This window comes from Lampris incognitus, chromosome 8 (genome assembly GCF_029633865.1).
Source record: "Lampris incognitus isolate fLamInc1 chromosome 8, fLamInc1.hap2, whole genome shotgun sequence".
NCBI lineage: Eukaryota > Metazoa > Chordata > Actinopteri > Lampriformes > Lampridae > Lampris > Lampris incognitus.
In genome coordinates this window covers 58,026,323-58,040,536 of record NC_079218.1, presented here as the reverse complement: position 1 = coordinate 58,040,536, position 14,214 = coordinate 58,026,323, and the positions used below count along the sequence as shown (strand labels likewise).

The following is a 14,214-nucleotide window of genomic DNA, read 5'->3' as shown; positions in this document are numbered from 1 at the left end:
GCAGTCACTGTATTGTTTATAAGGGTGGGGACACCTGCAGTCACTGTATTGTTTATAAGGGTGGGGTACCTGCAGTCACTGTATTGTTTATAAGGGTGGGGACACCTGCAGTCACTGTATTGTTTATAAGGGTGGGGATACCTGCAGTCACTGTATTGTTTATAAGGGTGGGGGTACCTGCAGCCACTGTATTGTTTATAAGGGTGGGGGTATCTGCAGCCACTGTATTGTTTATAAGGGTGGGGGTACCTGCAGCCACTGTATTGTTTATAAGGGTGGGGGTACCTGCAGCCACTGTATTGTTTATAAGGGTGGGGGTACCTGCAGTCACTGTATTGCTTATCAGGGTGGGGGTACCTGCAGTCACTGTATTGTTTATAAGGGTGGGGACACCTGCAGTCACTGTATTGTTTATAAGGGTGGGGGTACCTGCAGCCACTGTATTGTTTATAAGGGTGGGGGTACCTGCAGCCACTGTATTGTTTATAAGGGTGGGGGTACCTGCAGCCACTGTATTGTTTATAAGGGTGGGGGTACCTGCAGTCACTGTATTGCTTATCAGGGTGGGGGTACCTGCAGTCACTGTATTGTTTATAAGGGTGGGGACACCTGCAGTCACTGTATTGTTTATAAGGGTGGGGACACCTGCAGTCACTGTATTGCTTATAAGGGTGGGGGTACCTGCAGTCACTGTATTGTTTATAAGGGTGGGGACACCTGCAGTCACTGTATTGCTTATAAGGGTGGGGACACCTGCAGTCACTGTATTGTTTATAAGGGTGGGGGTACCTGCAGTCACTGTATTGTTTATAAGGGTGGAGGTACCTGCAGTCACTGTATTGTTTATAAGGGTGGGGACACCTGCAGTCACTGTATTGTTTATAAGGGTGGGGTACCTGCAGTCACTGTATTGTTTATAAGGGTGGGGACACCTGCAGTCACTGTATTGCTTATAAGGGTGGGGGTACCTGCAGTCACTGTATTGCTTAGAAGGGTGGGGGTACCTGCAGTCACTGTATTGTTTATAAGGGTGGGGACACCTGCAGTCACTGTATTGCTTAGAAGGGTGGGGGTACCTGCAGTCACTGTATTGTTTATAAGGGTGGGGACACCTGCAGTCACTGTATTGTTTATAAGGGTGGGGTACCTGCAGTCACTGTATTGTTTATAAGGGTGGGGACACCTGCAGTCACTGTATTGCTTATAAGGGTGGGGGACACCTGCAGTCACTGCATTGTTTATAAGGGTGGGGACACCTGCAGTCACTGTATTGCTTAGAAGGGTGGGGACACCTGCAGTCACTGTATTGTTTATAAGGGTGGGGACACCTGCAGTCACTGTATTGTTTATAAGGGTGGGGGTACCTGCAGTCACTGTATTGTTTATAAGGGTGGGGACACCTGCAGTCACTGTATTGTTTATAAGGGTGGGGATACCTGCAGTCACTGTATTGTTTATAAGGGTGGGGACACCTGCAGTCACTGTATTGTTTATAAGGGTGGGGGTACCTGCAGTCACTGTATTGTTTATAAGGGTGGGGGTACCTGCAGTCACTGTATTGTTTATAAGGGTGGGACACCTGCAGTCACTGTATTGTTTATAAGGGTGGGGACACCTGCAGTCACTGTATTGTTTATAAGGGTGGGGGTACCTGCAGTCACTGTATTGCTTATAAGGGTGGGGACACCTGCAGTCACTGTATTGCTTATAAGGGTGGGGGTACCTGCAGTCACTGTATTGCTTATAAGGGTGGGGACACCTGCAGTCACTGTATTGCTTATAAGGGTGGGGGTACCTGCAGTCACTGTATTGCTTATAAGGGTGGGGACACCTGCAGTCACTGTATTGTTTATAAGGGTGGGACACCTGCAGTCACTGTATTGTTTATAAGGGTGGGGACACCTGCAGTCACTGTATTGTTTATAAGGGTGGGGTACCTGCAGTCACTGTATTGTTTATAAGGGTGGGGTACCTGCAGTCACTGTATTGTTTATAGGGGTGGGGACACCTGCAGTCCCTGTATTGTTTATAAGGGTGGGGTACCTGCAGTCACTGTATTGTTTATAAGGGTGGGGTCACCTGCAGTCACTGTATTGTTTATAAAGGTGGGGACACCTGCAGTCACTGTATTGTTTATAAAGGTGGGGCACCTGCAGTCACTGTATTGTTTATAAGGGTGGGGTACCTGCAGTCACTGTATTGTTTATAAGGGTGGGGACACCTGCAGTCACTGTATTGTTTATAAGGGTGGGGTACCTGCAGTCACTGTATTAATTATAAGGGTGGGGACACCTGCAGTCACTGTATTGCTTATAAGGGTGGGGACACCTGCACTCACTGTATTGCTTATAAGGGTGGGGACACCTGCAGTCACTGTATTGTTTATAAGGGTGGGGACACCTGCACTCACTGTATTGCTTATAAGGGTGGGGACACCTGCAGTCACTGTATTGTTTGTAAGGGTGGGGACACCTGCAGTCACTGTATTGTTTATAAGGGTGGGGACACCTGCAGTCACTGTATTGTTTATAAGGGTGGGGACACCTGCAGCCACTGTATTGTTTATAAGGGTGGGGACACCTGCAGTCACTGTATTGTTTGTAAGGGTGGGGACACCTGCAGTCAGGTGAGTCTGAAGAGGTCACTTAGATGATGATGAAATGTCTCTTTCAATAAACGTTGTGTCCAGACGAACTGATTCAACTTCCTTTGATAAATATAAGTTTAGTTTAAACAGTAAGGAATACACTGCAAAGAAAGACAAGCTTCTCAAGATATGTTGTCCTGTCTTAAACGTCATAATGCTGATTTCAAGATCTTGCTGGTAAAACGTTCTGACCTCACTGGCAGGTAATACTGCGTGTCTAAAGAAAGTGCCACTATTTCATAATATTAGGACGTTTACTCTTAAAAAAGAAAGTGTCTCTTACAGCAGGTGTCTTGTTTTAAGATTACTGTGCCTGTCTGTGCATGTTCTCATTCAGCCAGGTCATGGTTATCAACTCCTCTGGATTACTTTTCCTGTTGAGTGAACATTCCTCATAACATCTCTTATAGTCGTGAAAGAAGAACAGTTTCTTGGAACAAGAACATAATCTTTGCCAGCGGGGTCAGAAATGTTACTAGCATGATCTTGGAGTAAGAATGAAGATGCTGAAACAAGACCCAATACATGATAAGCTTGTCCTTTTGTCCTTCTTGGTCTTTAGCACTACAGCAGTACGAGGGCAGACGCAAGCAGGACGTCCGGGTGTTCCAGGTTTGGTGCTTTGGCGAGTATCAGCAGTTTCAGGTGAAGTGCGAGGTAGCTGGACTGACTCACCCACGACCCTGCAAGATGATGCAGAAACGTCGACCAGATAAACCAGATCTCTGGCTCCGAAGCCCAGGACGCCTCTTTCACTCAGGTCGCTACACCGGGAGCAGTACCAGTTGGGAGAAGCCGGCAGGACTCGTTCGTGCATGGTGCCTGGAACAGACGGGGGTTCAGTTTTTGTAGTTAAATCTAGAAGAATCACACAACGCCAGAGTTATCACATGTCAGACGCACCGTCCATGCCGCTTGATAAACACCGGGACACAGTCGTGCCGTAAGTGAGTGTCGCAAAACAGAGTATCACGAATACGGAAGACTATGTGGGTCAAAAATAGTTAATCCTCTAAGTGTTCAGCCTGTTATCTTCTCTACCATATTCCGTATCCCTCTATATCCTGTTTTAATTTCTATTATTCTCTTCCAAGTGCAACATACAGTTCAAATGCAAGTTCTACGGTTTCCAAATTTCTGGTCTCTACCGTAAAGTAGTACGACCAAGCGTCGTAAAAAAAGCGTCATGGCGGCTGCCGTCATAGGACACGGTAAAACGATTGCATTATTTTTCGATAATATACTTTACATTTGATTAATGCCTCAGCTCCCTCGTCAAGCTTAAGTAGTTGACTATATTAATTTTCTTTTTTAGGGATGGGACTTCTTAGGAATGTTACTGGGCAGATCCAGTCAAGGTAAGAAAGCGTCCATAGGCAGCGTTGCTGGGGTTTCGACCTGCAGGAGGACAAATTAAACCGAGCCAGAAACCAGGGGCACAAAACATCTGATTCACCAAAACCCCGGTTATTATGAGATGCACAGGCGTGTATCGGACTTCTGTTGTGTCCGTGATTTTTTGATTTTGAGGTACTAGAGCAGTATAAGCGGTTTGGATAACGGATGGATGGATATTGATCCCCGTGGGAAAGTTCCCATGCTAGCTGTGTAGCTAGGAGCAGTGGGCAGCCGCCGTGCAGCACCCGGGGACCAACTCCACTTCGTCTGGCCATGCCTCGGTCCGGGGCACAGACAGGAGTATAAACCCTAACATGCATCCATCCATTATCCAAACCGCTTATCCTGCTATCCCAGTGGCGGGGATGCTGGAGCCTATCCCAGCAATCATTGGGCGGCAGGCGGGGAGACACCCTGCACAGGCCGCCAGGCCATCACAGGGCCGACACACATTCACACCTAGGGACGTTTGAGTACGGCCGATTCAGCTTACCTGCATGTCTTTGGACTGTGGGAGGAAACCCGCGCAGACACGGGGAGAACATGCAGACTCCGCACAGCGGACAACCCCCCAAGGTTGGACTACCCTGGGGCTCGAACCCGGGACCTTCTTGCTGTGAGGCGACTGCGCCACCGTGCAGCCTATGACCCCAACCACCACAAAAAATCTGTTTTCCGGTAAGGTGAGGAAATGCAAAAATCCTGGAACCCTAACATGCATGTCTTTTAAGATGGTGGGGGAAACCGGAGCAAGTGGCACGGTGGCGCAGTGGTTAGTTCGGTCGCCTCACAGCAAGAAGGTCCTGGGTTCAAGCCCCGGGAGTTTGCATGTTCTCCCCGTGTCTGCGTGGGTTTCCTCCGGGTGCTCCGGTTTCCTCTCACAGTCCAAAGACATGTAGGTCAGGTGAATCGGCCGTACTAGATTGTCCCTGGGTATGAATGTGTGTGTGTGTGTGTGTGTGTGTGTGTGTGTGTGTGTGTGTGTTGGCCCTGTGTGATGGTCTGGCGGCCTGTGCAGGGTGTCTCCCCGCCTGCCGCCCAGTGACTGCTGGGATAGACTCCAGCATCCCCTGTGACCCTGAAAGCAGGATAAGCGGTTCGGATAATGGATGGAAACCGGAGCACCCGGTGAAAACCCACCACAGACACGGGGAGAACATGCAAACTCCACACAGAGGACGACCTGGGATGACCCCCGAGGTTGGACAACCTCAGGATTTGAACCCAGGACATTCTTGCTGTGAGGCGACAGAGCTAACCACTGCGCCACCGTGCCTCAATGATGCTGTGGAAGTGCCAACCTTGCACAACGTACACACAATTTTACATACGGAGCATATATTAAAACATATTAAAACACACGTCATCATTGGCGGTCACTCGGGGTCGAGTATGACCGTCCTCCCTCTGGGTCTTCAGGTGGGTGTAGAGGCTGATCCTGGAGCCACATAATGGGAGGATGCCTGTGCATGACACTTTTTTACGTGGAGTGGCTGATGTGCCTACAGCCACCACACAGTCCTTGGCAGGGGGTGGCCAAAGTCCAATGGTATGGAGAACCAAGATGATTGGGGACCACCCTCTGTTGCAGCCTTCATCCGCCCTCACTGCCGTGGTGACCTGGAGACATCTTCCACCAGTTCCACCGTGGAGGTCTTTGTTGGATCGCACTTTGTCTGGAACCTCCCTCTTGAGCTCTCAGCCTTGGGTAACCCTACCAGGAGCCAAGCTTTGGATGGCATAGCTCTTGGATCATTGATACACACAAGATTCTCCACCCCAGCAAGGTGGAGATCCAGGAGAAGAAAACACACATGTACACATACACACACACAGCTTACGTACAGATGGCACAAAGAGAGGTAGGACCCTACAGGATGCAAAAAGCATACAGATCGTGCTAGACAGAAGAAAGACATATGTTAAAGATAGAAAGTGCAGAGAATAGTTGGTGGTGTGGTTATGCATTCAGTGCAGGTAATGCATATTGCACATAAATGATGCTGCACACGTGGGTGCTAGTGTTGCAAAAGTAAATAAGATGCAGGATGTGTTCCGTGTCACTTTAATTACTAAACCATGGTATTGCCTTACTGTTTTGCAGATCTTTGTATCGCAGTTAGGTATGAAAGTGCAAGCAGATTATATACTGCTGCCGTAAAGAAAAGACTGATCCTGATCGAGATGGGATCCAAGTGCTCTTGTGTCCCCAGTCGTTCTGTTCCATCCTGGATCACGGCATACTGTTTCAGTAATAAACTGTTTGTTGTGTGTCTTTACAGGTTGTTAGGTTTTGGTGGTGGCTCTCTGCAGGTATCATTCTTTCACATCAGCTCCGCATTCGATGCCCGGTCGAATTGGGACAGACGGAACTTTGTGGTTTACCCGCCTCAGCTGCCCGACGAGCCCCGCAGACCAGCGGTGAGTTGGCCTAGCGAGATGGAGTGATTAAAGTTGGATTCACCGATTGGAAATCACTTCACTGTTGAAGGCTGAGATGAGACTTTTAAATTCGAAGTATGCCTAAAAAATGGACAGGACTTTTTTTGAGGCAGTTTGTCACAGAAAAGCATTGCTTCAGTGTAGATAGGATTTTGGTTATAGGACAAAAATATCGTGTGTAACATAGTGGGCTGGAAGAGATTGTATATTTACACCTTCAATCTATCATCAAAGGCAGTTGCTGATAGAATCAGTGGTCAGTGTTTAAACAGATGACATATGTGTTGTCGTCCTAGTTTTAAATAACTGTTTCATGGTTAGTTGTGTTGCTCATCATCATTTCTTATATAAACTGTCAAGATTTGTTTTGGATGGATGAATGTTTCTTTCCAACAGGAGGTCCATCACTGTAGGAGGCACATTAAGTACAGCAAAGACAACATGTGGTATCTGGCTAAAATGGTAAGCTCCCAAGTCTAGCTGCTAACAAAAGATGTCACCATTTTCTGAAAACTGTGTGGTGGTCCACGGTGTATGTGTGGTGGTCCACGGAGTTAATATTCTGATGTATCAGCTGTTCTTCACGTCCTAACAGTGTTTCATTTCTTGCCTTCTTGTCGGCACGCTCGGCACGAGAGACACTGATTTGACTGGGGAGAAGGTAGTCGTACACGGACAGGAGCTGAGTGCAAAACTCAAAAACAAAGTTTAATGAAGGGTGCAGGGTGAGGGCCAGAAATATTAACCGAGGTTCTTGCTGGGCTGGAGTACATTATGTGAGGGACGGTGCTCTGGGGCTTGTGGCCTTAGGAGACAGACTGGAGGCTGGAGTAAGATTCGCAATGGGGGGGGGGGGAGCCTTGTTTACTCATTTGAGATTCAGTCTTTGGTCTTTTTTCCTCTCCCTACGTGGTCCAGTATGCTCTGCAGTGTCTTCCCTTAATCAGGTCTCAACACAAGCATCGGTTAGTTCACAAATTAGACAAAACAGTCTGGTTTTCCTCAGTGCCAGTCTTCCTGCCTGGTTCAACTCAGCTTCTCCCCTAAAGCCTCCTGCAGACCGTGCGATGTGGGCCGTCTCAGAGGAAAGATGACTACACGCGGCGATATCTTTGGTCATGGCTCCAAAACGGTGGTCCTACCGTGGCACTGTGAGACAGGTTCACTGTGAGACAGGTTCAAACACGCCTGTTATCACGGCTTTGTGACCAAAGACAACCTGGGGCAAAAGTCTGACAGTGTCAGAAATGTAAGACAACCATCTCACAATGTGACTGCTGCGACAACCTACGTCTACTAACCAACCAATAGAAATGCAGCAGGAAATGACGCACTGATCAACGCCACGCAGAATCTCTGCTGGCGCTAAACACAAACAAACACTGTTGGCATCTGTGACCCAAATGCCATGGATTCAACACAACGAGCAACAGCACGAGCAGAACGAGCTGCGGCGACTATTGAAAGGACTCGAGTGCTGCTTGGCGTCATGTTGCTCTACCAGCGGCGTAGACGTGTGCTGATAATGTTGTTATGGACTTGTGTTGTAGCGTGTGATTCAATTGTGTTATCACCGTACAGTCTACATACATCACACTTGATGTCGTACCCAGTTTATTAGATCCACATCACACAGTGTGGCCTGCAGTAAACTTACAGGACTGCTAAACTCTCACAGTCCGTAGGAGGACTTGACCGTAACCGCCTTCCTCTGCCCTGACTGCTGGCCTTGGTCTGGTTCAGGGACGGGTAACATGATCTAGAAAGGACCACTGTGGGTGCAGGTCTTTGTTCCAGCCAGGCAGGTACACACCTGAGGCTAGTAGTCAACCAGTAGTCTTTGCTAAAGACCTTGATTTGTACACAGGTGTGTAGCTGCTTGGTTGTAACAAAACCTGCACCCACACCAGCCCGTTCTGCATCATGTCGCCCATCCCTGGCTGTCTAACCTGACCTGATAACACCACCCTGTTATCTCCAGCGCTGCCAGTAGAGGGCAGGAACGTGATTACCCTCTTCCCGGTAGAGTTGGGCCGTCTCTGGCCCCTTTCCATTGGAGCACCACGTTGTGAGCTCGTGTTATGTTTGATGTTGTGTGTCGGTCCTTTATGGCATCGCTGTCTTGTAGTGTCGGTCTTTGCTGTTTGTAAATACCAGCTGTCCTGCTTGTTGTGTGGCATGTGTCCATTCCAGCCTGCTACCGGCAGCCGGCGGGAAGCATTCAGGTCACACTAAGTGATGGATGGATGGATGGTGGTCAGTCTCCAGGCTCCATACATTGTGTACCATATGTTGTGCTCTTATGCCAGATTACACACTTGCATCAGCTGAAACACACAGGTGGGATGTGTGAGAGCGGTGTTGGTCAGTGAGTATGAGGGTTAGTGTGGCTGACCTTGTCATTGTAGAGAAGTCTGTATGTAGTTTTATTTCTCTGTTGTTGATGAATCTTTTCAGCCCTGTGATGGCCTGGTGGCCTGTCCAGGGTGTCTCCCCGCCTGCCGCCCAGTGACTGCTGGGATAGGCTCCAGCACCCCCACCACCTGAGAACAGGATAAGCGGTTTGGATAATGAATGGATGGATGATGAATCTTTCTTCCCCCCCCCCCCTTTTTTTCTCTCTAATTGTACTTGGCCAATTACCCCACTCTTCCGAGCCGTCCCAGTCTCTGCTGCACCCCCTCTGCTGATCCGGGGAGGGCTGCAGACTACCACATGCCTCCTCCATCCAATACATGTGGAGTCACCAGCCGCTTCTTTTCACCTCACAGGGAGGAGTTTGACCAGGGGGACGTAGCGTGTGGGAGGATCACACTATTCCCCCCAGTTCCCTCCCCCCAAACAGGCGCCCCGACCGACCAGAGGAGGCGCTAGTGCAGTGAATGACACATCCACATCTGGCTTCCCACCTGCAGACACGGCCAGTTGTGTCTGTAGGGCTGCCCGACCAAGCCGGACGTAACATGGGGACACAAACCGGTGGTCCCCGTGTTGGTAGGCAACTGAATAGACTGCTATGCTACCCGGACGCCCCAATGAATCGGTCCTCTGTCTGGTATATGGTACATTGTACTTGTCTGGTATATGGTACATTGTATATGTCTGGTATATGGTACATTGTACATGTCTGGTATATGGTACATTGTATATGTCTGGTATATGGTATATGCTACATTGTATGGTATATGGTATATGCTACATTGTATGGTATATGGTATATGTCTGGTAAAGGGTACATTGAGTTTTTGAAACACTGATGATGGCTTAGGCTGAAATGTGTTTGTTTTTCTTGCGGAGTTAAGTTAAATACATGTTGACGGTGCAGGTTTGTCCTCCCTACACAGGATGTTAACATCACATCCTGTGTGTCTGTAACTGTCTTACATGTTGGAGGTGAGGAGCTCATTCATTCAGTCACCATAAAAAACTGTTCTTTCACGCTGCCCAACAGATCCGAGGGATGAGCATTGACCAGGCCATCGCCCAGCTGGAGTTTAATGACAAAAAGGGGGCCAAGATCATGAAGGAGGTACGTTTTTAAATCTGGCCTGGGCTTCAGCTCCACAGTGTTGGCCAGGATATGTGCGTATTTGGTCCAGCAGAGCCTCCATAGTAAACTGGAAGTCCATGTGGATTATTTGACATACTGAGCTCTGTCCCTGCAAATGTTAACACTTTATTTGTCCAAGAAAGATGAGACAGGCATGTTCTTCCAGCACCGCTGTGGCTTCAAACCTACCACACTCCTGTACCGTTGACTAATGATGTCTGTGTCGTGATGTGATGAGTGCCTTGCTCAAGAGCATGTGGAGATTGTGGTTTTGTTTATGTTTTGTTCTTGTTCACCTTCTTGTCACATCTGTGTGCAGGTCCTGTTAGAAGCCCAGGAGATGGCAGTCAGAAGTCACAACGTGGAGTACAAGTCCAACCTGTATGTAGGTAAGGGTCTGTAGATAAGAGTCTGTAGGTAGGAGTCTGTAGGTAAGGGTCTGTAGGTAAGAGTCTGTAGGTAAGGGTCTGTAGGTAGGAGTCTGTAGGTAGGAGTCTGTAGGTAAGCGTCTGTAGGTAGGAGTCTGTAGGTAAGGGTCTGTAGGTAAGCGTCTGTAGGTAAGAGTCTGTAGGTAGGAGTCTGTAGGTAAGGGTCTGTAGGTAAGGGTCTGTAGGTAGGAGTCTGTAGGTAGGAGTCTGTAGGTAAGGGTCTGTAGGTAGGAGTCTGTAGGTAAGCGTCTGTAGGTAAGGGTCTGTAGGTAAGAGTCTGTAGGTAGGAGTCTGTAGGTAAGGGTCTGTAGGTAGGAGTCTGTAGGTAAGCGTCTGTAGGTAGGAGTCTGTAGGTAAGGGTCTGTAGGTAAGCGTCTGTAGGTAAGAGTCTGTAGGTAGGAGTCTGTAGGTAAGGGTCTGTAGGTAAGAGTCTGTAGGTAGGAGTCTGTAGGTAAGGGTCTGTAGGTAGGAGTCTGTAGGTAGGAGTCTGTAGGTAGGAGTCTGTAGGTAAGGGTCTGTAGGTAGGAGTCTGTAGGTAAGCGTCTGTAGGTAGGAGTCTGTAGGTAAGGGTCTGTAGGTAAGCGTCTGTAGGTAAGAGTCTGTAGGTAGGAGTCTGTAGGTAAGGGTCTGTAGGTAAGAGTCTGTAGGTAGGAGTCTGTAGGTAGGAGTCTGTAGGTAAGGGTCTGTAGGTAAGCGTCTGTAGGTAGGAGTCTGTAGGTAGGAGTCTGTAGGTAAGGGTCTGTAGGTAAGAGTCTGTAAGTAAGGGTCTGTAGGTAGGAGTCTGTAGGTAAGGGTCTGTAGGTAAGAGTCTGTAAGTAAGGGTCTGTAGGTAGGAGTCTGTAGGTAAGGGTCTGTAGGTACGAGTCTGTAGGTAAGAGTCAGCTGAACTGTGGAAGCTGCTGCAAGGCGACATGGCTGCCCTTCAGCTGCAGCTTACATGTCTCATATGGACATTTAATCAGGAGATATAAGATGACCTCACGGTTAAAGGAGAGATATAAGAAGACCTCACGGTTAAAGGAGAGATATAAGATGACCTCACGGTTAAAGGAGAGATATAAGAAGACCTCACGGTTAAAGGAGAGATATAAGATGATAAGATTTTCTCCCCAAATTGGATCCAGCCAATTACCCCACTCTTCCAAGCCGCCCCGGTCTCTGCTCCACCCCCTCAGCTGATCCGGGGAGGGCTGCAGACTACCACATGTCTCCTCCATACATGTGGAGTCACCAGCCGCTTCTTTTCACCTGACAGTGAGGAGTTTCACCAGGGGGACGTAGCACATGGGAGGATCACGCTATTCCCCCCAGTTCCCCCTCCCCCCTTAGCATGCGCACCGATCGACCAGAGGAGGCACTAGTGCAGCGACCAGGTCTCGTACCTACATCCGGCTTCCCATCCGCAGACACGGCAAATTGTGTCTGTGGGGACGCCCAACCAAGCCGGAGGTAACACGGGGATTCGAACCACCGATCCCAGTGTTGGTAGGCAATGGAATAGACCGCTACGCCACCCGGACTCACATTTTTGCGTACATTTTTGACTCATGAGTTAACTTTTGAACGTTTTTTATTTGCTTTTGAACTTATTGTAACTTAAGAAGCAACAGTGCAAAATTCAGAGGTCAAAAATTGCCGTGCAAGCACACACGAGTCCACAGACTGTTGAATCAGGTCATCTGGACACAACGCTGACTGACAGAAACTTTTCATCATCCTCTAAGTGACCTCTTCATCTGACCTGACGGCAGGTGTCCCCACCCTTATAAACAATACAGTGACTGCAGGTACCTCCACCCTTATAAACAATACAGTGACTGCAGGTGTCCCCACCCTTATAAACAATACAGTGACTGCAGGTGTCCCCACCCTTATAAACAATACAGTGACTGCAGGTGTCCCACCCTTATAAACGATACAGTGACTGCAGGTATCCCCACCCTTATAAACAATACAGTGACTGCAGGTGTCCCACCCTTATAAACAATACAGTGACTGCAGGTGTCCCACCCTTATAAACGATACAGTGGCTGCAGGTACCCCCACCCTTATAAACAATACAGTGACTGCAGGTGTCCCCACCCTTATAAACGATACAGTGGCATAACGACCCAAACCAACGACCAATTTCATATGCAAATATGGGTGTGTCCATTAACTAGAGTTACAATAGTTAGGTGTACTATTCATGGAGGATTTGGTAATGGTCGCAATCACAGCATTGTAAGCTGGTGACAGATGTACTCTTAGCTCCCCCCCGGTTCAGGGATGGTTTTTCCCTCTTGACATAGATGGCCTCTTTTGCCCCTTTTCCACTACATGGTACCGACTCCACTCGACTCACCCTTTTTTCATGTTCCATTACTGGAAAGTACCGGCATTTTGGTACCTGTTACCACTTCTCCGGTACCACCTTTGTCGAGGTTCCAAAAAAACTGGAGCGGGTACCAAAATCACTGCAGACTTCTGATTGGTCACGGTAGCGGAAAACAACACAGAAGTGAGTCGAGTCCAGTTGAGCCGGTGCCATGTAGTGGAAAAGGGGCATTAGACGAGTGATAATACCTAGCTATCTGTCAGCGTTGTGTCCAGATGAACTCATTCAACCTTCTGTGACCTGGACTGTTGGGCATGCATCAGGACAGGTGAGTAGGAGGCATTGCGTCCATTAGGGGGCGTCATGCCTAATTTCAGATACCCTTTCAATGTTCCGAGGAAGAAGCAAGCACGTTAAGTAAAGGAATAACGGTCGTTGTCATTATTCTTCAGGTGTGCTGTTTTGCACACCGTCCTCCACCTTTCAAGTTCAGAAATTAAATAATGTAGCTCGACATCGGGAGCAGGCCGTTATTCAGGGCTTGTGCAGCATTCCTGATTCATGCAGGAGTGGTGCAGCGTTGTCAGTGTTATTATAGATAAACCTGGACTCGTCTCCATCAGTCATTATTCTGATCTGCTTGACATTCAGGGGCTTCTGTCCAAATTAAATGGTTTGTCTTATCCACCTTCCCTCTCTCTTTATCTCTGTTTGCCTCTCTCGCCCCTCCTCCAGCCGAGTCTTTCTCCAACAAAGGGAGGTACCTGAAGCGCATCCGTTATCATGGCCGGGGCATGTTTGGGATCATGGACAAGGTCTACTGTCATTACTTTGTGAAGCTGGTGGAAGGACCTCCACCCAAAGTGGTGCAGAAGACCAGCTTCGACCAGGCCCAGGAGTACGTCCAGCTGCTGAAGAACCGCACCATCATACACAGCCTGTAGGCCAACGGACTGCTGTCTGCTTCTGTTTTTGTTGTTTTTTAATGTGTAAATAAATAAAATGAATGAGCACATGGGAGCTGCAGGAGGAAGCCGTTGCTCTGCAGCTCTTTGTGTTCATTCGATTCACTTGACTTTGAACTGGATGCTGTATTGATGATCTTGAACACTATACTGTGTCCAAAACAAAAAGAGCAGCACGGTGGCCCAGTGGTTAGCACTGTTGCCCCACAGTACAAAGGTCCTGGGTTCGAACCCCAGGCTGTCCCAGGTGCTTTCTGTGTGGAGTTTCCGTGTTCTTCCCATAACTGGAGCCATATGCATGAGCTTGGTTCCAGTCATGGGAAGCGTATTCTGCAGGATGTTCCTCTTACTGTGCCGATAAGACGACCATCCTGCAGCCCGCCTTGCCACACCTGTGTCGGCTCGTACAGGATCAGAGGGCCAGGCCGACAGGTGAAACACCCTTACTGTTGGTAGGTACGGGGGCT

The 14,214-nt window shown here is 48.5% G+C and overlaps 2 protein-coding genes across 2 annotated transcripts in view; one reads left to right on the top strand and one right to left on the bottom strand.

The window, feature by feature from the left end:
- gemin5 (gem (nuclear organelle) associated protein 5) overlaps positions 1-3,550 on the bottom strand; it is an 85,038-nt gene extending 81,488 nt beyond the window's left edge. Inside the window, exon 1 of the mRNA XM_056284489.1 lies at positions 3,323-3,550. Coding sequence (XP_056140464.1) covers positions 3,323-3,464 — 142 coding nt within the window. The 5' untranslated portion in view covers positions 3,465-3,550. The remainder of the gene's footprint in view (positions 1-3,322) is intronic.
- Positions 3,551-3,803: 253 nt separating this feature from the next.
- Positions 3,804-13,848, top strand: mrpl22 (mitochondrial ribosomal protein L22). Its single transcript, XM_056284490.1, has 7 exons — positions 3,804-3,858; positions 3,963-4,005; positions 6,328-6,466; positions 6,884-6,949; positions 9,939-10,016; positions 10,357-10,426; positions 13,518-13,848. The coding sequence occupies exons 1-7, from the start codon at positions 3,834-3,836 to the stop codon at positions 13,724-13,726; spliced, it is 630 nt and encodes a 209-aa protein (XP_056140465.1). The 5' UTR covers positions 3,804-3,833; the 3' UTR covers positions 13,727-13,848.
- Positions 13,849-14,214: the final 366 nt, after the last annotated feature.